The 24931-nt window shown below is 33.2% G+C and overlaps 1 protein-coding gene across 5 annotated transcripts in view; it reads left to right on the forward strand.

The window, feature by feature from the left end:
- ham (hamlet) overlaps positions 1–12915 on the forward strand; it is a 377563-nt gene extending 364648 nt beyond the window's left edge. For all 5 annotated transcript variants that reach the window (XM_072520632.1, XM_072520634.1, XM_072520633.1 and 2 more), the window contains one exon: positions 1037–12915. In XM_072520632.1, the coding sequence (XP_072376733.1) occupies positions 1037–1341 (305 nt within the window). In that variant the 3' untranslated portion in view covers positions 1342–12915. The remainder of the gene's footprint in view (positions 1–1036) is intronic.
- The last annotated feature ends 12016 nt before the right edge of the window (positions 12916–24931 follow it).

Genomic DNA, 24931 nt, shown 5'->3' on the forward strand with positions numbered 1-24931 from the left:
TTTAAATTTATTTTAAATTGATTTTACGCGCATATCTGATATTCAAAATAGCCGTTCGCTTCAAGCCTTGTTTCTGAGAGAACGGTTCATTCTACAGAAAAAATGCTAATAAATATTTTTGTTTAAAATTATATTTTTTAAACAAAAATGCTACATTTCTTGTTTGAAACATTTTTTTCAGCTTGTTCGTATGATTTTTAGAGGTTTAGTGGCATTTTCGTCTCTCACGACGGGAGTATTGTTGCAATAAATATTACTTAGATACTACAGACGATCCAGAGGTTTGAATAAATTTTCGTTGTTGCTGATTAGGGCGTAAAAAATGACTTGCATTTGAATAAAGGAACAAAAATCCTCAAAACATAACATCTTTTATTAAAAACGATAATCAATAAATATCTAGACAGCATCTTTTACTAATCCGTTGGTCAATTTGCCTTTGTTTATGAACCTAAGGAGTCAAAGAAAGAACGGAAAGCTGGAACTTTAACAATAATCGGCCATTATAACAGTATCATCTGCATATCAAAAATTACTTATTGGTATGCCATTAATCTTGATGCCTTCATTGTACTTCTAGAGAAATTTTTGTTCCGTGTATAGGTTGAAAATCAGTAACGAAAGTATTCAACCCTGTATAATTTATGTGGGCTGTTTGATTTAAATACAGAATAATAATCTGGATGTCCTTAGTGTCAAGTGCTGAAATATGTAATAGTTCTATTAGTTAATCATGTTTGATAGTGTCAAACGCTTTCTTGTAGTCGCTAAAGGAGGCATAAACATTTAAAGCCGCATTTAAAGCCGACTTGTGTTTTACATGCTTTTTTCTAATCATCTTTTATTACTAATTGTTTTTAAAATAGTCCGTTTATTTCAATTATCGTTGAAATATAAATTTATGCATTCAATATTGCGTTACTTAAATTCGAAATAAATGTATAGTGGTATTATTAAAATCACAATATTTTTTAAGAATTAAGATTTCTCTTGTAAGTTTTAAATATTTATGATTAAAAATTATTTTTACCAACAGGTGGCGTTACACTCGCCGATTCTCCTGGCAGCAGCAACGAAAATGACAGAGAAGATGCCTACTTTGACGACATTCGATCTTTTATGGGCAAAGTCAGCGGTTCCGATTACTACAACAATATGAGGGAGTTCGTTTCTCCGTCAAATAATAATATCGATGTTGTCAAAGAAGACAACAACGACGAATCTGCTTCTGAAGGAGGTGAGGACTATTTAACGTCAAAGTTAAACTTTGACACAAAGTGCAACCAAGAAAAAGAAGAAATACTTAATAATAACGACCAAACTGTAGAAGTATCGACTTAGTATCTCATTTGTACAAAAATTTATAAATTTGTTTATATATTTCCATGTTTGTTAGAATTTGTATCACACGGATTAGTAATTGTGTAATATCATGTACTGTAAACGGGTAAAACCTGTTTAGATTGTTTATGAAAGGGTGAATATTTATTGTAATAAGTTTGCAAAACAAATTTTTTTCGTATTGAACATTAACAAAATGTCAAAGGTCTTTTAAAGCCACACAAGTAATAGTCCTGGTTAAACAACTGATTTATAAACTGCAATTAACACTTAAAAAATATTTGAATTTGAAATCTGAAATTTAAAAATCAAAACAATTTGAATTTTAAGGTGAATAAGTTTAAATGGTAAGTTGTTTTAATTTCAAAAAAAGTATTATATAAATAAAAAAATGGCATATAACACCATTCCACATAAAACCAAATTTTGGGAGAGTCAATACAAAATGATCATAAGCCTCAACCTAATAAAATTAATACACATTGAACAACTTTGCATAAATTAATAAAATCTCGTGTGGATTTAGAATTAGTTAAGGATTGAAGAAGGTACAGAGAGTAAGAAAGAGAGAGAAAGAGGGAGAGAGAGAGAGAGAAAGAGGGAGGAAGAGGTACAGACAAAGAAAGATACTTATAAAAATTAGAGATTAAAAAGATTGTCATCCTAACTTTGTGCGATAACGAATTATCTCTTGCTATTTTGCCTACTGCTCTTCACTTGGTTATATCCTGTACGTTACATTGTCTTCCAATATCTTCACTCCTGTTTCGATTTTTCAGCGAATTCCGCTCAATACTCTCATCCAGCTCTACATTACGATATAACTTTTTCTTACTTTTTTTTAGTAGGTTTCTTTAGCCTACTCTATATACACACAACACAGTTCAATCCTCTGTCTTCGCTGATTAATAACTTAACATCCTACATGTGTCACAGTAAGACACATACTACTAGTTAGATTAGCGCCTGCGTTGTTCATACATCCGTTCAAAAGTGTCATTTTAATCAGTTACCACCTTAGAGCCCATTCAGAGACATTGTCTCAGCGTTAGCAGCAACCCCTATTGGCAGCCTTACGTTGCCACGCAGGTTATCTATTAAAAACTTTACGTTTGCATTCACTTAAGTAGTAATACTTATTCCAGGTAATACACTGATGATATACTTTTCGTACGAAAACGTTCTGTGAAAACGTTCTGCTCGAAAGAGTCTTTTAATTATATACCTTTTATAAAGGATTCTTAAATAAAACTTTCTCTTTTCTTTCTTCAGGCCTCCCCAGCTGGACAGTAATTAAGACGTATTATTACTTCCATTGCTTATTTCGTGCTGTTGCCATTAATTTCTAATTTACGTCTGGTTGGATCTTTACTGATTACTATTGTTTGTGTTTTCTGAGTTGATATTGCCATATTCAATTCTGCTGTTATCTTGAATCTCTGATCTTTATAGACTATTTTCATCTTGTACTATTAGTATTTCATCGTCGGCATAATAGAGTATTTTGACTTGTTAATTCTCCATTGTATATTTTCTTCATTTGAGGATATTTTTGACGACTTCATCCATTAAGAAATTGAAAAGCCAGGGCTTAATAAGCTTGTCGATAATATAGTTAAATTAGAAAATATCAACAGTTCTGACCAAGTTAATAAGATTTTAGAGAGTATATTTGTTAGTGTGCGCGGGTGTAAGAGCTTACCTCAGAGCCCAGTGTCAGGTTAGAAGACCTACTGCCAATTGAATGGCTTTTTTGCATATTTCAACCAATTGTTTTAATGTATTTCTTCTTCTTCATCTCATTCTTCTTATTTTTCTTCTTTTTCTTTTAATGTAAACATGACTCTGTTTTGCAATGTGCCTCCAGTAAGTTGTCATTCCATCGTTTTCGTGGTCTTCCTACTGATCGTCTTCCTATTGGAAAACCGTCTCTTACTACTCTGTTTGTTGTCATTCGGCTTATATGATCGTTCCATTCTACTTTTCCATTTCTTATCCAGTTCTTGATATTCTTCCCCTTTAATCTACGTCATATATCTGTAGTTCTAGCTCTGTCTGCTCTCATTATTGAACTGATCACTGTTTTGGAAATGTATATAACTTTATAAATATTTTTAGTTGCCTCATTCCTGACGACATGTTTAGCCATTGTGATGAGTTATAGGATCCGCAGGTACGGAATTTTTTATCTGTGTTCATATTCCTGAGTTATTCCACAGAAAGTTCAGTTCTTTCGTTATACATGGTTTATATTGAAAGAAAACTGTGTAAATATCTAACCTTAAGGTACTTTTCGACAGGATGTTTGACAGGAATACAATTTTTATTTACTAAATGTTCTACGTAATGTACTAGTCAGTTTACAAATATGACATGCCTTTTAAAAGAGATTTGTGGAAAAATTTGTCTTGCCATCGAAACAGTTGTTGAAAAATAAGGAAATTTTAATATAATATTTCGCAAACAGACAGTTTAAAAATTTTCATTACCTTCATTGTCTGTTCTTCTATATTGTACTAATAAATTGTAATACAAATGCATTTTTGAAGAAAGACGTTGAAGTATACGAAAAATATTTGTTCTGCAATTTTTCTCTGTATCAAATGTACATAAATATTTAATAGTTATTAAGTATAATACAGGCAAGATTAAAAAAATTACATATGAAGTTCCTATGCTAATTTAAATATAAACACATTGCACGACGAATTCTTCATTATGCACTGTTTCAATAATCAAATCTATTTATGAATATTCGATAGAAATATTGTTACGCCAAGAAAAGCATCTTCAGGATTTTCTTCACTAAGATCTTTTTATAGAACATTAGTGTGGTAAGAATAGTTAAATACGGGCTTATTTATTACCATAAATAATAACAATTTGACAAATATACTAAAAAATATAATAAAAAAAGTTTAAAATTTATCTTAAATCAACTGCAATGTACACCAGAAGTCGTAAAAAGACAAAAAACTAAAATGAAAAATGGGGCGCCTGGAAATTCATCATACACCTATGGTGCAGTAGACTTTTTTTCTTTGAATTTATCGTAGAATCAGAAAATAATTGCCTCCAGACGACAATTTTTTTTCTATATAAAATAAATTTTCCAGTAAACGCCTACAATGTTGGAACAGTATACTTACAAAACAATTTGTAGTTTTTCAGATGTTCTAGAAACTTTAAAGTTACTCAACATATAGAGTAAATATCTGAACCGAAAACTCAACTAACTGCAAAACACTTAAGTCCAGTAATTTAATTGTCCGGTGAATTTAAATTTTACCGACGGCTTTATTTAGTTTTCTTGTGGTGACAAATAGAAGACACTGCGTCTTGCTTTCTTAGAAAATAGGAGCATTCGCACATGCAATTATTATATTTCTCAGTGAATGGTCATACCTTCACAGTGCGAATTGTTGCAAAGAAATTGGTAAAAAAATATACGGGGCTCGTGGAATAATTTCTTCGAAGTGAGGAAGAAAAACTGATTGAAGGCAATAAAGTAAATGTAAGTATAATAAAAACAGTTTAATTCGTAGGAATTGTTTAATCCAAAATTAAATTATTGACCAAGAATAATTTCTACTATAATTTGACACGTCGCATACACTCTTGTCAATGTAGAATTATCAAAACTTGATGGATTAGTGGTAAGAATACCGTACTTTTACGCGAACTCTCACGGTTCGAATCCTACATGAGGTTTTTTGTGCAAAAATTAAATATTGAAATTTTTATTTTTGTATTTTACTGCTTACAAAGCTAAAATCTTTTGTCGTTTGGCTCAAAATGTCTTCTTCTTCTTCTTCTTCTTCTCGTAGCACTACAAACCGGGGTGGGTTTTGGCTGACTGCACAACTTGCTTCCATCTTGAACGGTCGTCCATAATAGTTGGGTCAGCCCCATTGTTCTTAGATCTTACCATATATTGTCTCTCCATCGTATTCGTGGACGTCCTTAGGGCCTTATTCCTGTGGGGGCTTCCTCCCATATTAACTTGGCAAAGCGGTTATTAGGGAGTCTATGGACATGGCCAGCTCATCTTAGACGTTGGAATTTAATCTCTTGGACTATATCGCTCGCTCTATACATCTGCTTGACGTTATCATTTGTTCTCATTCGGTATTAGTTGCTATTAATATCGTGATAAGGCCCAACGTTTCTTCTGAGAATTTTCCTCTCAAAACATCTAAGTTTTCTTTCAGTTTCTTTGGTCAGGGTCCACGTCTCACACCCATACATGAGCACCAGTCTAATCACCGTTTTATATATTCTAATCTTTGATGTTCGTGTTAGGCTTTTAGATTTAATAGTATTGTGGAGGCTGTACATAGATCTGTTTGCTGCCTAAATTCTTCCTTTAATCTCTTCCGCGATATCGTTATCTGCAGTGATTGTTGCTCCGACATATTTAAAACTCCACTCTTTCAAAGTTATATGGGTCTATTGTAACATTTTTCCCTATTCTATATCATCCCTTTTGTCTGTTGATGCACATGTATTTGGTTTTCTTTTCGTTTACCCTTAAATCAGCTTTCTTTGCGTATGCTAGTAGTAATTTTGGTCCATTTACTGTCAGTAATTCTGTTTTAAATTGTGCTGCTCTTACTACTTTCTCCAGAATGATATTAAAGAGGAGAGGTGACAGTGCATCTCCTTGTTTCAGGCCAGTGCTTATTTCGAAAGATTCCTAAAAGAGTTTGTTACCTATCCGTACTCTGTATTTACAGCTATTCACACATAATTTAACAAGCTGGATAAGTTTTTTTGGAACTGACAGTTCTGTCATTGCATTCCACATCTGATCCCTTTTAATGCTGTCGTACGCTTGCTGGAAATCTATAAAGAGATTATGGATAGTTCTATTGAATTCCCATCCTTTTTCAAGCAGCTGCCTTAGAGTAAAGATCTGATCTATGGTCGATCTATGTTTTCTGAAGCCGGCTTAATATTCCCGCATGAAATTTTCTATAAACGGTGTCAGCCTACTTAATAGGATATTCGATAAGATTTTATATGCCGTATTAAGTAGGGAGATACCTCTATAATTAGAGCACTTGGTGTTGTCTCCCTTTTTATGGATGGGGATTATTACACTTTCGTGCCATTTTCACTTTTTACTTCTTCAAGGAACTTGGATGAGCTTCTGGGTGATATAATTTTGACGTTCAATAAATTTGTCATGTGTAGACTTCTCCTAAACTTAATTCTGTCTTTGCCACTCGTCTCACCTATTTAAGCAGTCTTATTTAATATCATTTCAAGTTTGTTCTAGTTTTATTGAGACCTCTATTTAATGATAGTTATGCTTTAACTCTATTTCATCATTGAATTGTCATGAAAAATTTTAATTCATTTCTTCGTTCAAAGTTATCATCTTATTTGTAGTACTCCAATAGAACTCCATTTTAAAATGAACATTATTCTAGATAGGTAAATGAAATAAGAATAAGACTTACTCACATCAATTTATTCTACCACCAACGAGCAGTTTCGCATACTATAATTTGCTATGCATCTTCAGGTCTTAAAGTACATGCTAAACTAAATGATGCCGATACAAGGATTATTATTTAATGTTTTAGAAAACATAGTTTAAACTGTTATGGTAAACTGGTGACGGGTGATCATCGATTTTATTGTAAATATTTAACAAATAGAGGGAAAGTTTATTATATTTATAGTATGCGAAACCGGTTGTTGGTGGTAGAATAAATTGATTGTGAGTAAGTCTAACTCTTATTTCTTTTACCTATTTGAAATATACTCACACAGGCAACATATTCAAGATTGTTCTAGATCTTTCTTTTGTCCGACTAAGCTTTAAACTTTTTCTTCTAGAGCCCGTCTCCGCTACATTTACTAGGACATGATATTTTGAAATTCCCCTTTTGTCATATGCATATCTTTCAGTTCTCACCGGGAAGTTATTTCGTAATGGGTAAGAAATACCAAAGAACCACAAACACTTGGACTTTGATTCCACGCAAAAAAATATATATAACAAGATTTGGAACAAACGATGAATAAAGAGCGTTATCAAAAGAAATAAAAAGGGAATGTCGTAAAGGGGATTACAGATCCCAAATAGGCAGAAATAGAAGAACATGGTTGTCGGAATGAACCCAGAGATTTATTTTAATAGGACAAACTCCTAAGGAGGGACGGTCAAACCATTGGAAAGTTTGGAACTCTCGAAGGTCACCTCTTTATCGGAGTTTGGGTATATCAGAGCAGTATATTTTGCGCATCCACCGCATTTATTGGATTAAACAAAATTTTTATGTAAATTTGAGATTTCATGAAATATTTAATATTTTCATTGGAAAAACTGTCAAAAAATAGAGCTTATATATTACGATTTGTTAAGAACTTAAGTGAATACAAGAATTAGCATAAAATTAGAAGGTAAAATCCAATGAAGAGTTTTTCTCGGCTTAGCATATCAATTTTTTTTTGTAACTGAAATTTTTATTACAAATCAGTAATATAGTACTAAAATTTCACGGAACAGTCAAATATCCTGAGTAATTATAGGCAATGCCAATAAACTTTTAATATACTTTGGATTTATAAATAAATTACTACCAAATACGATAATATAACAAAAGTCATGAATCAAAGTATCTATATAATTTTATTAGATTTTTTCTGTTATATTTTCTCCTCAATTGTGAAAGATTTTTACAAATTAACATCTTAATGCCATCTAGTAGCAATTAGCGAATAAGCGATATCAATCATCGATATACTATCTTTTATTGTAGTACTCATCTATTGGATTGTTCGATTCCCATTTGATCTAATTTGGAATTTAAAAAATTTCTGTTTATATTTTGATTTTCTTTTGCTAAATATTTTTTTTTATATCTTAATCGGTATAAATACTTGTTGAAACATTTACTAGGATGATTTTTAAGTAGATCTTCTTCATTTTAAGAACAAAATATGCTACGCGATCTGATATACTCTCCGTAGTCTATACATGTTGAACAATTTTTCTATTTATGATGAACCAACATCAATTGACGATATTGTCATCATTAAATTTAAAATACATCTATTCTAGGAGTTTAGTAAGTATTATTTTTGGTTCGTCTGTTCTTTTAGTTTTGTCACATTGACCATATTACACTAAATTGGGCAGGTACTATTTTTTTAATTCATGACTCTTTATGCCTTCGTTCATGGATATTATAATATAATCATTATCATTATCTTTGTCTTTGTCGCTATGAGAAGTCGGTTACTTTAATTGCATTTTTCCATAAGTTTCTATCTTGGGTCATATCAAAATCAATTTCTTTTACCGACTTATCTGGTTTGAGCGTCTCTTCAAGTCTTCTTTGGTCTTCCTCTCATACTTTTCCCAGAAACTTGCAAATGAGCAATTCTTCATATTGGGTAATTAATATTTCGACTTTAAACATGTCCAAACCATATTAAACTATGCTCTCTTATGTTAGCATCAATTGGTACTACTCCTAGAGTCATTCTTAATTTTCCACTCATCTATCCAAGTATCCTTATTTCCTCCACGTATGTAATCGTTGTCCCTCTTTATTTTTAACTGCACAACATTCAGTTTTGGCAGTTTTTCTTTTAGTTTCATAGGAATCATTCTGTCACACAACACACTACTTGATTTCTTCCACTTTTTCCATCCGACCCTAATTCTACTACATGCATTTTCACCTATTTTCCTATTACTCTATAACACCGATCCGATAGATACATAAAACTATTACTTTTCACCATCCAAGATTATCGTTTTATTTGTAGTAACTCCATCTTTAAATGGATATTCCAAGTATTCTGTTTTTGTCCTCTTTCAGTATTTCCTAATGACATTAACATTGAGCACCAAGGATTTTTAGTTTGCAGTGTTGCTGTTATTCACACAGTATTTCTCGAAGAACTCTACCACATGCTTTCTCAAGAAGAATGAATACCATATAAGTGTTTCTTTATCCCTGACTTTTTCGATCAGTTGCCTTATAACGACATATACGAAGAAGTATCACCGAATCGCAAGCCCCCATCTCTTGTCATATTGCTTATCCATTGGTCGATCCAATACACTAGCATATTCCAGTAGCAAGAACTACTGGGCTATCCTTTTTGTTTTTTTGTCCGGGGTCCATGGCTCGAAATATAGCATCGTTCGTTAAAGCATTTCGACCTTAGACAAGGAAAGAAAGAGGACAGGTAACCCTTATTTAATAAACCTTCGAAAAGTGAAGCCAGTTTCAATTTGATCGCCATGTTTGGTGCATGTACGTTGCCCATTACTACCTCTCGCGTTGTTACCAGGTCTACTGATTTTTCATTACTGATTTCAATTTCAACTTACTGATTTACTGAAACACTATATTAATGTACTAAAAAATATGTAATGATAAAATCATGTTCAAAATGTGATCATTATGTGAGTGTTCAATTATAAATTTTGAAAAAAATCCATTTATTCATATATCCATTATTTTCAATCTGCTGGAGAAATAAAATATGGCTTGGCAACCTTTCTGGTTCCAGTTTGGCTTCAGTGAATTCCATACGATTACGCGTCCTCTTTCTTTCCTTGTCTAAGATTTCGATCGTTATAAGTTTCCATATTTAATTTTGTGAAATATTTGCTTCACAGAATCTTTTATCCAGCTTCTCAGGTTACCTCTACTCAACTAGGGTAATAATTTTATTTATAATTTGGCATGTTCATTATGGGCGATTCTTTTGACATGAAATCGCTGCTCTTGTCAAACGGATTGGCTATTTCTTTAAACCTGAAAGAGCATTATTTTCTGTTTGTGTTTATTCCTGCAGGTTTTAGTTTTATGTCGCTGGAAACTCGCCGTTTACCTTTTTCCTTGGATGCATAATACTCTGCCATTGTACGCCACTCATTACCCAGGAGTATCGATGATGACGTAAAGTTATTTCAATATACAGAACTGTAAAATAGTATGTAAATACTTATTCTTCTTTGCAAAATAGTTTCATGTGTTTTATTTTCTATTTATGTTCTATTTCCGTCTATTTATTTGATGAGAAGAGTTTTTGGTAATTTTGTCATCACACTTTAATTTATAGTTCTCCAAAATATTTTATCACTTCTTATCATATCTTTTATTCATGGGTATCTGGTACTAGAACAAGTTATGCCAATATACGTGAATATATATAAATACAATTAAAAAATTTGTTTTAGAAACATTTAAATTATGTACAATATATTTGCCTTTGTGACCTAAAAAAAATTTATAAAATGTTTTCTGGCATTCCTATTGACTCAATCTTCCATTATTTTATATAATTAACAAACCAATGGATATACTTTTAATTCAAAAACTGCTTGTAGGTTTATTTCACATTTCTTAAGAGTTTTTGACTTGAAGGTTTTCCACTGTTTCAGTACTGTTTGTATAGATTTTGTTATAATAAACGCGTACTTTTCACCTAGTCTCTCTGGCTCAGTAATGTCTTATTTAGTGATATTAAACTTGATAGTAAAATAAAAAGGTACAAGAATACAAATTCGCAAATTCCAAATTGGCAAGTTATGTAAAATTGGAAAGCAATGTATAAATTATATCGTTAAATTAACCAGTAAAACATTAAAGATTCTTGTTATACGAGGGGTGTATTATTTCTGATATACAATTTTAATTATTACTAATATTGTTACATTGTTCTTCTTCTTCATGTGCCATCTCTTCTAAGAAGGTTGGCAACCATCATGGCAATTCGCACTTTCGATACCGCTGCTCTAAAGAGGTCAGCTGAACTGCAGTTAAACCAAGCTCTCAAATTGTTTAACCAGGAGATTCGTCTTCTTCCTTGCATTATTAATTGCAACAAGTTATAACGCTCGCCCCTCATGACATGTCCCAGATATTGCAGTTTTCTGACTTTAATTGTATTTAAAACCTCTTTATCTTTTCCCATTCTTCTCAACACCTCGACATTCGTGACTCTATCCACCCAGCTTATTCTAAATATCCTTCTGTAGACCCATAACTCGAAGGCTTCTAATCTGTCCGAAACATCTTTCTTTAATGTCCAAGCCTCCAACCCATAAAATAATAGGGAGAACACGTAGCATCTCAGAAGTCTTATCATTAAAGAAATTGAAATGTCTGTGCTGCAGAGTACTTTTTTCAGTTTGTTGAAAGAATTTCTTGCCTGTCCTATTCTTGCCTTAATCTCTTCTGTATATTCATTATTTTCGTTAATTATTGTACCCAGATATTTATATTTTTCAACTTTTTTAATTTGTTCTCCATGTATTGTTGTTTTCTTGGCGCTGTTGGGCTTTTGTAATTACCATAAATTGTGTCTTTTTTGTGTTTAGGGACAGTCCGTTTTCTTCACTGACTTCTACCACTCCGTCAACCATTTTTTGTAAATCCTCAATACATTGTTACATTATTTGGATCATAATGTGCATAATGGTATTTTTCTAATTTTAATGACAGAAAATACGGGTATATGTTCAAGTTATCATCTTCATTATACTTCTTTGTTAGTGACACTGCTTGAAAATCGTATTTGTCACATATGTCGGTATATCTACATTTCATATGCGAATAATCCTTCGGGGTGATCTTATTTCAGTGTCCATGTTTCGTATTCGTATAACACTAAGTTGTGGGTCAACAAGAAATGCCGTACGCCGCGTATGGCGACCACCGACTATGAACCATCTATAGCATTTTAGTATTTTTAATAATTCTCATAAACAACCATCTTAACTCTTTGCGTTTGCCTCTCTGTCCAAAACCTTTCGCGTTTGAATCGGAATCAATAGAACGCTATAACTGTTAATTACTATTTTAATGGGAATAAGCCACAATTGAAGGTTAAAATAAATTTGTTGACGTTTCAATTTCCACTTCGGAAATCGTTCTCAAAATACAAACATTAATAATTAACGTTTGTTTTTACGCTATTAATCTAAAGTCCGAACTATTTTCTGTTCTATTTTAGCCATTCGGTGATAATCGTCATGACGATTTTATTCGCTGCTACTATAAGTGTTCATCTGTGTATCGCAGGTGACTAATTTTTTAATTATATAATCAGTTAATTATAGTGATTCCTCCATTCCATTCGTCTAGTACTTTCCTCATACTATATTCAAAATATATGTTGTATAATAATGATAATTGTATACTATTACTTATTACATATTTTCAAATCAATTTAACGAGTACTGAATTCACTTTCGAAAGTATATAAAAATGAAACAAAAACCTATATTTTGAAAACAGATAATATGGAATTTGCGAAAGGTGTATTCGTAAATCTTATCATGCGATTAATTATAAAATATTAATTAAAATATGTGATGTTTTCATAAAATAAAATGCTTAGAGGTTCACAAAGAGAGTTGAGCTTTTCCAAAAAATTAATGTAGTACAAAAACATAAACATCAAAAGTTAGCGATTTAGCGTAGGTTATTTTTAAGAGTCCAAAGATTTTTTATTTAGAAAATGTTTGTATAAAAATTGTATTGTTTTTACATATGATATATCTGTATCCATAAATACACGTTTCTTTTCATTGTTTTCTTACTTATTTCTTTTAAATTGCACCTTTGATTTTTGCGATGATTTAACGTGCGAAACAATATTTAAAATTATAATAAACCGAATTAAAAATAATATTAAAAATAAATATATAATATCGTACCAATAACCCAAATGTGATGTTTTGAGCAAAATAGTAAAATAGAAGAATGTGGTGGGAATAATTCAAAGCAATAATACGACAGTACGACAAGCTAGAAGCGGCCTATTTTGATATTGTTAAGGACCCTTAAGCTAGCGGGGAAAAATGAGCGGAATCTGATTTAACATACGTAATATTTTTTCTCTCATTTTTCACTAATTTATTACCACCCTAATAATTTTTCGCCACCAAACCAACCTTAATGGGAGCGATTTTGCTGGCTTAAGGTTCAAGCTAGCAGAATTCAGAAAAAAAACTTTTTGCCGATGGTATATTTTTTTACACATTTTTTACTAATTTATTACCACACTAATATTTTTCCACCTCAAAATACCCTTAAGGGGATTTTGCTGGCTCACGATTAAAACTATTAGAATTCTAAAAATAATATTTATGACATAAAACAGTGCTCTGCTAGGTTTTTATGAATTTATTTCCACACTAGTAATTATTCACCCCCCATCTACTCCTTATGAGAAGTCAATAATTCTGTTGGGTTAATTTTTAAGGTGATAAAAAATCTATTTTTACAATTTTACTGTACTCTTTTACTGAATTTTATCTACCCTCATAATTTTTGATCCCCTAAGCCACAGTGAACGGAAAACATTAAACAAGCTACGCATTCACGCCAGCTAAATGCGAAATCTTTTTGGAAATACAAAAGTGCTCTGCTAGAATTTTATTATATTTTTACCAGCCTAGTCATTGTTTTCTCAACTACCCTAATTAAAAACATTCTGAAATATTACTCTGTGCTAACTAATATTTATTTTTTAAATGTTTAAATATTGAAAATATGAAAATACTTTATTACAAAAATTATAAATTTTAACTGTTTTAAAAAATTGACTCTGATTATAGTAGCGAGTGCATGGCTAAGTTGGAATTCCTGCCATGGATTGGCCTGCGAGAAGTCCTGACCTCAACCCAATAGAACATGTTTGGGACATCATAGGCAGACGACTACGACAATTACCTAATGCACCAAACACAATAAATGAACTGTTTTTGCGGTTGGTTGAAATTTGGGATCAAATTGATCAAGAAGAAATCAGAACGATTATTCTCAGTATGAGAGATCGTTATCAAGCAGTAATAAATGCCAGAGAAGGCAATATTCTCCGTGTGTGCCGTGTACTACTCGATACTAGTACACGGTACTAGTATTTTCTTCAACTTTAAAAATTTCAGTTTCGTCATTAATTTATAATGTTAGTTTGTTTAGATCAGTTGTTTCTTCAGATGTTTAGATTTATAATGTTGTATTGTTAATTTCAATACATTTTTTGTAAAAAAAAGTTTTTTTATTTAGGATGTTCTAAAACAACCATAAAGCAGAAAAGAACAAACAAAAATTTTTTCATTACAACTCAAAATAAGAATTTTAAAATTATGCGTTAATTTTGGAGAGCGGTGTAATTTGTTACTACAATATATAATTGATAGGGTCCGAATTTTAATCAAATTTTTTTGTTTAAATATTTAAATGGCTAATACACGTACGTTATTTACTGATAAGTTTCATGGAGTTATTCTTTTCCAGTAAAGCCTACCAATTTTTATTATTTACATTCTTTTCAGAGTCGACATCTCATAACAGACTCCGCTTACTTTCATCTCGCATTGAAGAGTACCTATTGCTATACAATGTCTTCAGTTTAATAATACGGTTGTATCCTACAAGATGGATCTGTTGTCATTAACAACCGTTGGATTTACAAGTAATACATATATCAAATGTCCCTGTAATATTTCTACTGAAGTATATATTTAGCATTATTTTTTTTGTTTATTTTGCAATTAATCTTTCCAAGAATCATAAACACATTTACATTTGGTTTACATATTGGCGCTACGAGAAATATTTTAATAAATATTTACTCTACATCAGTGCTATAATCTTCCAATGCTTATTTTTTTACAAAAAATATGGTAACTTTACATGTAATTTTCATTTGAGACTACCTCGCAGCCTGCAATAGTCCGGGATTCAGGAAACTGTTATTTGCGAATAATAACGATGATTTTGGTTTTGTTACAGTTAACCATGATCAGTGGCGGCTTTTGGGGGTAGGCAGGATAGGTCGGGCCTACCCAATAGTTTTAAGAGCTTTAAAATTGAAAAACATATATTCAAAAATTATGTTAATGAATGTAAATAACTTTTAAAAATACATTAGCGTCCTTTAAAACAACTATGTTATTATATTACCACAGAAAGCATCGAATCGTATTAAGGCATTTTAAATATCATTAATAGGCCCGATCGGAACTGGCCGACCAAGCTCACATATAAGATCCCTGTACAAAAAGCGTTTGAAGTTAAGCAGCTTGCCGGACAACGATTTATATTGTCGTATTTATGCTTGCTGTTTAGGCACCAGACGATCGGTCCTACGCCGATCATCCTTGTCACTTGTAACGTAATTATCGAATTGTAATATAATTTTTTTTTAAATTATGATAAAAAAATATGTAACATAACGTATAATTGTAACATATTTTTAAACAAACAACACAATTGCAAACAAGTGCACGGTTGCCCAAATAAATTAAAAAAAAATCGTAAAATTCGAAAAATAAAGATTCCCACTCTCACAAAAAAAATATGTATAACACACACTGGCGGCTACAAAATTTTTTTTGGGGTGGTCATGGATCTTGAGGGTGATTACTTTTCTCTGATGCAAGGACACTTTTAGTCTTACCACCAATAGGATAAGTGGGTTTTCAAATATTTTTAGGGGGGTGGGGTCATGACCCCGTGACCCCTTCCTCTGGATCCGCCACTGATTACACATAGCTGTTTGTAATTTGCTGGCTTGGCCTACCCAAAATTTTAACACACCAGCCGCCACTGCCATGAGTACAAACTTATCACTTTCTGGCAAGCAAGTGTAAAGGTTTGGGTTAAAAACCTCAAAATATCTTAACCATAATTTCACCCTGACGTTGTGCTGACGCCACCCATTTGTTGTTTTAAAAATAAACGTATATTTTTCATGTCAAAATTATACTGTCTTAATCTGTCTAATTATCAGTCTAAATTTAGTAGTTTTTGATGTAAAAGCTGTTCGCCCTGTATATCTCAACAGTTTTAAAAAAATATGTTTATTTTTTAACAGCAGAAACAAAAGTATTGGTTATTAATATTGTTTAAATAAGGTGCTCAAATTGAGATTTCATCACTTCTTAGCACTAAGTCAACCTTTGAATTCTCGGAGCACTTTTCAAATGTTTCATGTCGAATAGGTTTAGTTTCGATGTGTATGCAATATATTCAATTAAAAATATCCTCATGCACAGGTAGTTATCAATTGTGACCATCATAAAAATTTTATCAATTTGGAAATATTACAAATGGCTTTTTAGAGAGACGTAAAGTATCACAAGAAATTTACAACTAAACAGACTATAGATGCTCAAGATAATCTACATGTAAAATCTAGAACTTTATCCCTCAAATAGGCAACTTTAGGTAAAGTTCAATAATAAAGTACATAAAACTGGCCTTAAATCACTGGAGTTGGGCGGAGGACGGGAAATGGCGGAGGAAGTGAAGAAACTCCTCTCTGATAATATATGCGCGTCGAAAGCGATGGCGAAAGGGAATATCGTGAAGAGAAGAATCTTAGTACAGGAAATCCCACCGATTACAACAAAGGAGGAGATCCAAAAGGCCACAAAGGAAGCAGATGGCAAAAAGCGGGCCTGTGACATAAAAATTTGGACCGAGACACGAGGTGAAGTAAGAGGGATGATGAATGCCGTGATGGATGTGGATGAAGACGCGAGTTTAAACAGTACAAAAAGCTTTTTGGCAAACACAGGAAATAGTACTCGAGAGCTGAGGGTGCTCCAAACTAACGTGAGAACAGCAAGATTAGCACATGATCTTACCCAGGCTGCCGAATGAACATCGATGTGCTGGTGACGGCGGAACCAAATCCAACAGCGGTAAGAAGAAGAGGATGGTTTGTAGATTTGACCGCGAGGGCAGCTGTACGAATCTAAAATAGGAAGCTGCGAGTGTATGAAATTAAGCCGAAAGAAGGATATGTGATTGTTCGAATAAAGGAGGTGTGGCTGGTCTGCTGTTATATTTTGCCAAACGTGACAGTGGTCGAGTAGAGATGAAGATGGACGAGGTAATGCAGGAAGTGAGAAACACAGGAGGAGAAAAAGCAGCAGAGTGAAGATCTTCACTACCGATACTCGCGGCAGGACACTGACTGACTGGGTAAATACTCTAGACCTAGTGTATCTGAACACAGGTCTGGAGCCTACGTTTGTTAGGATAGGTACGGGTACGTACATCGACGTGACGATGGTGACACAAGGAGTAGCGGCGAAAGCAAAAGTCTGGAAGGTTTTGAGAGACTACACCGGAACTGAACATCGAGTTCTCGATAACCGGAACGGGGACGACTACTATGTCTACGGTGATGCCGTACTAGGAGCGATGAGGGTCTTCTACGCGCTACCTGGAACGAGACATGCGGTCTCCTTGCTGATGAATAAAGTGTGAATGTGGATGAATGGATAATGAATGAATGAAGGTAGTGCTTCGGAGGTGATGCCGGCCTTACAGCGGCCATTTCGCTTCCGCATCGCTAAATGACAGAGCAGGGTCTGCTTTAGCAGGTAGGCGTTCGGCGTAGATTCGGCGACGAGAGGGCATTTTAAAGTACCTCGGGAACTATCGCCGGGAGTACGAAGAACGAATCCTGCACTAAGGTCAGTCAGGCGGCGTCTAGGACTGAGATGTCTTTTGAAGATTTCAAACCCCCCTCTATAAAGACGATCTGATTGGTGGGTTATGTAGTAAATGACTTTTGAGCCGTTTGGTGCTCTTCCAGAGAAAATATCCACTATTTTTCAGCTGTTAACTCACTAAGGTATATCCCAATCGACTCATTCTTGATGCGTTGTATTTTTTGCTAGAGATGTTGAGACGTATTTTTTAAACTTGTCGTGTCCTTGGAAGATCTGGTTTGTTGTCATTTACGACGCAATTTTCTTTTTCCAAAAATTAGAGTTCTGATTTCTTTTGGATTTTTTCCTTCTGTCCTATTAGGTATAATTAGAGTACTGTTTCGTGGTACTTGCTGAATCTGTTTGGTAAGCAATTCAACTTCTGCATGTAACTGATTTTTAGTTTTCAAAAGAACCGAAAGATTAACTGAGACTTCTTTTTCATTTAAATAACCAACGTTTTGCTTTTGCTCTTAAAAATTAAACATAGTTTTTTAAAAGTGCCTAACTAATTTTTTAAATGTTATTACCTTTTGTATCAAAAACTGCTCATTATAATTGCGGTTATCCAAAATAAAAGCAGAACTAAACTTAAAAATCGACCTGCTTCGGCGTTTTTTGCTTAAACGCTACTCATCATCATGAGGGCTTTTCATTACGGGAGGAATGTTTGCAGCTCTCACATAGAGCTCGCTGATTCGCTTATTGCGGTGAATCACTCTGCATTCCACTTATATATTGTTAAAGTTTGTTGTATGACTTGACTTTCGTTACAATTTTCTTCCACTCATTTCGATATGTGCATAGTACCCTCCAGTTTCTCACTTCCAGAATTTTGATATGTCTCATGACCTGATCCTCCCATCTCTCTCTGGGTCTACCCCTTGGTCTTGTAGTTGCTGGTTTCCATCTGGTGACCTTCTTAATCAGTAGGTTGTTTTTCGTTCTCTCTATGTGTCCCAGCTATCTCAACCTCTGTGCTTTATTAAATCTAACTATATCTTCTCCCTTCATTGTGTCTCTGAGTTCATGTTTCATTCTTCTTCTCATTTCTCCGTTGTCCATTCTTATCGGGCCCATAATCCATCTGAGGATTTTCCTTTCGAAAATTCTCAATTTTTCTTCATATTTTTTCGTGAGGCAATTGTCTCAGCTGCGTATGTACGTAACTACTGGTCTGATTGCAACTCTGTATATTTTCAGTTTTGTATTTCTGAATAAGTTCTTGTCCTTCATCAGCCAGGATATCTTCAGTATGTTTTGTTGCCTGCTAGTATTCGTTCCGTTACTTCTTCACTTCTCTTGTTTTGGGTATTCACTATTACTCCCACTATTTAAATTGTTGGACTCTTTCAAAAGTGTAGTTTTCTATTTTGATTTCTCTCGTTCTGTTATCTTCTATTCCAGAGCAGAGTAGATATTTTGTTTTCCTTCGTTAATTTCTAGACCTCTTTTCTGTGCTTCTTTTGCCAGGATTGTTACTGCTTAATCTTTCCTAGTCTCTTCCCATAAGAACTAAATCATCTGCATATGCAACTATTTGCACTGTTCCTTCTACTGCTATGTTGAATAATGTGGTTGACAGGGAATCGCCTTGCCGCACTCCTGTTTCTATTGCAATTGATTTTGTGCTACCTTCTTCTGTTGTTACTTTAGCTCGACCTCCATCCATGGTGATTTTTGTTAATCTGATTAATTTAGCTGGTATATCTTGATTTTTCATTTCAATAAATAATTTATTTTATCCAATACGGTCAAGGGCTTGTCTGAAGTCTACGAAGAGGATGTGAAGTTCTATGTTGTGTTCGCGGCATTTTTGGATTGTTTCTGTAACTATGTAGATCGCATCTGTATTGGATCTGCCTTCTCTGAATCCTTGCTGGTAGTCCCCAATTTTTTTCTTTGTGAATTGAGTGAGTTTTTGCTTGATGAAGACTGTTAAAATTTTATATGTTGTGCTTAGTAGAGATAATAGTAATAATACTCTCTTAGTAGAGTATAATTCTGCCTTCTTTCCAATCCTCGGGCATTTCTTCTGCTTCCCATATTCTAACTATTAGATTATAGATGCTTGTTAATAACTTTTCCCCACCGTTTTTATTTCGCTCATTGGGAATTTCATCTGGGCAGATGTTAGTATCCCTATTTCATTATCTCTGGTTCCATTGCTGCTACTTCCTCTTCCAGGCTTTCTTTGCATCTATATAGTTCTGTGAAGTATGTTTCCCATGATTTATTGTCAATTTTTAACTACCGGTTTGCCTTTTCTTTGTTGAGATTTTAGGTATTAAAATACCTAAGTTCCACAGTTTTTTTTTGTTCTTGCAACAATTATCCGCTGCTTTCTTTTTTTCTTTATATTCGTTTCGATGATTTTCTTTTTTGGTTAATATCCATTTATCTCTTGCTGGGTTTTCCTGTTTGATTTTGATTTCGCATCCTGCATCAAACCACTCTTTCCTTCTTTTTATTTCCCTTTGTCATAGCACCTCTTCAGCTGAATTCAAAATTGATTTTTTTATATTTTTCCATACGTCCTTTGTGTTATTTGCTTCTGTTAGATTTTTCTTTAAGGTTATCTCATATTGTTCTCTTAGTTCCTGTACTTTTAACTTCTCCGGATTCCATCTTCTTTTGTTTTGTCTTGTTCTCTCTGCTTTATCTTCATTTTGATTTCTCCTATTACTAGAAAATGGTCTGTGTCCGCGATTGCTTCTCTACATGATCTGAAATCGTGCATTATTGCTTTCCATTTTTTGGATATTAGTATGTGGTCTATCTGATTGCCATCTGTTGTGCCAGGTATCATCCATGTTACTTTATGCTCTCTTCTGTGCATGAAGTTTGTGCTTATAATGTAACTGTTTGTTATTGCTGCTAGTTGGCATAATTTTCTTCCTTTACCGTTTGTCTCGTCATGAATGGTTTCTTTCCCTGCTACTTCCTTATACTATTTTCTTTGCCTTCTTTTGCATTGAAGTCATCAACCATTAGTACTATATCATTTCTGGGTAACCTTTCATATAATTCTTTCAGTTGTTCATATAATTCAATTTTATCATTTTCTGGTGTATTTTCTGTGGGTGTATGATTGTCATATTGTCTTGTTTGTTTTCTATTTTATTATATGACATTCGTCCATTTATCGCTTTACTCTACTACTTACAGATATATTGTGAGGTTTCCAACCCAAATTCTCATACTATATGTTGTGTATTATTATGTCCTTCGTATTCCTACTAATGTAGACTGTTTGTTTTTATTTAACATTGTAAGATCACTATTTATTCATCCCCGAAAGTAGATATGCCTAAGCAATAGTACTTATATTTTAATGTTAATAAATATTTTCTTTAAATTTGTTAATTTTTATAAATAAAACTAAATTACAGCTTCTAAACTTTTGTCCACTCAACAACAGTAGTATTTTAAATTATTTTAGAGAGGATTTCAATATTGGGTCAGAAGAGAAACCAAAATAGCATTTAAAAATTATTATATTGGGGAATATAATGCTCGGTCAGACCAGAAACCCAGAAAGCAGGATGTCTGAGATCTGAGCTTACAAATAACTGTTTTCTATTTTTTCGGAGCTGGAAGTAAATATCCGAATCTTTCGCCAGGTTTTTACTTGTTTTACTTTTAATTGCACCAATCCACGGAAAGACAGGCGAGTTGGATAAAACTAAGGTAATGATTATTTTTATTTCGGACCAAAACAAATGTTTCAAAAAAACTTTTTCTTGACTAGCTTTACAACTCGGGGGAGTCTTCGATTTATCCACTATACCCATCCATCTTCTATGAACTTGCGCTTCCATTTCTCATTGGTGTCCTCCAATTCTAGATAAATCAGCTTCAACATCATCTTTCCATCTTTTTTTGGGATGGCCTACTGATCTTCTACCGTCCGGTTTCTCAAAAAACACTGTCTTTGTAGGTATGTTCTCGTTTGTGTTATTTTTAGGTTTGCGATCATAAGACCAAGAAATAGATAAAATGTTTTTTACTATCTTTAATCGCCACAATTTCAGTTGATATCGATAACATTATCAGAACCTTACAATATACAACTGTAATAAGCAGAGCATCTTAGTGAAAATAAAACAGATATTATAAATAAAAGAAAAACATTTAAATATAAATATACAGAAAATTAGGTTGTACACCAACAGTTAAATAAAAATATTTTAAAATCAATACGAAAAGATATCAGAAATTACAACAGCAAACACATAGCTCAAGTCATTGATAAAAATAAAAGTTTTAAAGGTTTTTCTCCGAAAAATGACCATCGTATCGTATCGAAAAATATATGTAAACCTGTAATTAAAAAGGGAGACATCAAAGTAAATAAAGAAGTCGCTATTTGCGTCCATTACGCTGAGTAGTCACAAAATCGATGAAGATAAGACTCCATGGATGACAGATGAGATCCGGTAACTAATAGACAAAAGAAGATTATACAAAAACAAAAATGTAAACGAATACAAAGCCACACACAAGGAGATCAGGATAAAAATACGGGCAGCTAAAGAGAAGTGGTACAACGACAAATGTTTAAGAGATAGAAGAACTCCAGAGAAATCATGACAGTTTTGAATTGCACAAAAAAATTAAAGAATTAGCAGGTATAAGACGGTCCAACAATAGTAACATCCTTTTTGATACGAATGGTAAAATAATATCTGATATCAAAGGCAAACTAAACAGATGGAGAGAATACTTACAAGAATTGTTTGAGGATGACAGGACACAACAAGATAGCATGAACGATTGCGAGAAACATGATATAGGTCCAAATATAATTAAGGATGAAATAATACATGCAATAAATCTGACAAAATCCAATAAAACTGCGGGGCCTGACACAATTGCAACTGAAATAATTAAATTAATATCAGATCACATCAATGTATTAGTAGACTTATATAATACTATATATAATACGGGTATTATTCCGAGAGATTGGTTAAAATCAACATTTATTACATTACCAAAAAACCTAATGCAAAAAAATGTAATGACCACTGTAGAATTAGTCTAATGAGTCACACACTAAAAATATTCTTATAGTCCTTTTCCATCATATTGATAGCACATTATGTATGCAAATCCTCAACAGGTCAAAAATACTTGTTAATAGAGACATGGAGAATCTAAAATTTGAATTCCTACATGCCGTGGTATGCAAATTTTAGATTCCCCATGTCTCTATTAACATTTTTATCAACGTCTGCTTTGCCTTGCAATTTTTAGAAGGCTCAGATTAAGGCAGAAATCTGAATTGTGTTTCGAAACTATTTTACGGATTTATTATCAGATGTCGCTATTGCGTCCGTTTCGAAGCCATTTTAGTGTTGCTTCTTAAAGACAGGAAAGATTTATTTTTCACGTTGAGAACGCCTATAAATAGCTGTTCTGATGAGCCTTATTAAGGTGAAATACGTATAAACAGATACATAGACGCTTTGTACGTGAAATAAAATCTTGACTGTCTTTTTCATTTCAAAATACAGATATCTTGAGATACAATGAGAATTGGACAAGCTAGAGCAACATTTAATCAGATGAGAAAAGTATTATGCAGTAGAGACCTTAGTTTGCAACTCAAAATAAGAATATTACGTTCATATGTGTTTTTGGTAATGCTGTATGGGGTGGAGGCCTGGACCTTAAAGAAAGAGGTGAGCGATCGACTTGAAGAATTCGAGATGTGGACCTACCGAAGAATATTAAAAATAAGTTGGGTAGACCGAATAACAAATGTTGAGGTCCTCAGAAAGATAAGAAAGGAAATGGAAATCATGAATATGATTAAGATAAGAAAGTTACAATATTTCGGCCACGTTATGAGAGGGGATAAATATCTGTTGCTACAAACCATAATGCAGGGAAAAATACAAGGAAAACGAAGTATTGGAAGAAGACGCATCTCCTGGCTCAACAATCTGAGAAAGTGGTATAATTGCAGTTCCGTCGACTTGTTCAGAGCTGCAATCTCAAAAGTAAAAATAGCTGTGATGATTACCAACCTCCTTAGAGGAGATGGTACCTAAAGAAGAAGAAGAAGATTTGCGTCCATACGAAGTCATGTTAGAGTTGCTTCTCAAGACAGGAAAGTATTATTTTCAGGTTCAGAACGTCTGTGAATAGCCGTTCTGCAGATCCCTTTTAGGGTGAACTACGTATAAGCGGATATACTGACGCACTATACGTGAAATCAAATCCTAACTGTCTTTTCCCTTAAATAAAGAAGATATTTAAAAAATACTTAAGATTTTTACCAACAATTGTATAAACGAGAACTTCCAGATCTTGATCAGAGTCCAATATCAAAAGTCTTAAATGTAGGTTCAGAAAACATCTCAGTTATCACAACAGGGTTAATAAATAAGAACCCTCTGGGACATTAAAATCAATAAATCACGTGGAAAATATTAGATAGTCATTGATCAAATCAAAGAAGGGAGGAAACATTGAGAAATGTTACTATTTTCGTTGGGTATAAGCCACAATATAAGTTTGAAATAAGTTGATTTTGTCGTTTTGACTTCCAATTCAAAAATCGTTCTCAAAATATAAACGATTTTTTGTAAGTTTTAACGAGTTTGTATTTTGAGAACGATTTTTCAAGTGGCGATCGAAACATTGAAGTAAACTTACTTTAAATTTATATTGTGGCTTATTTCCAACGAAAATAGTAATTGGATTAAGATGCCACAAGAAAATAGCTTTCGAACAGTATTCATAAATGTTTTGAAAAAAAAACTTCAATGCTTGTTTGACAGGGGGCGTAATCACCTGCAAATATCATAATGTAATAATATCCATAATGCACAAAAAAGGTGACATCGCAGGTCTAAAGAACTACATACCAATTAGTTTTCTCTCTCATGCAAATAAACTATTCATCAAGATAATAACAAAACGGCTTGTAAACAAACTAGATAGTTACCAACCTTGCGAATAGACTCGGTTCCGCTGTAGATACTACTCCTTGACTGCCGCTAAAACACCTTGGTTAAGAGTATCTATGAAACAGGTACAGCTTACGTTCAACTTTATGAATACACCAGAATGTTCCCGATAGAA

Source organism: Diabrotica undecimpunctata, chromosome 1 (assembly GCF_040954645.1).
Source record: "Diabrotica undecimpunctata isolate CICGRU chromosome 1, icDiaUnde3, whole genome shotgun sequence".
NCBI classification, from domain to species: domain Eukaryota; kingdom Metazoa; phylum Arthropoda; class Insecta; order Coleoptera; family Chrysomelidae; genus Diabrotica; species Diabrotica undecimpunctata.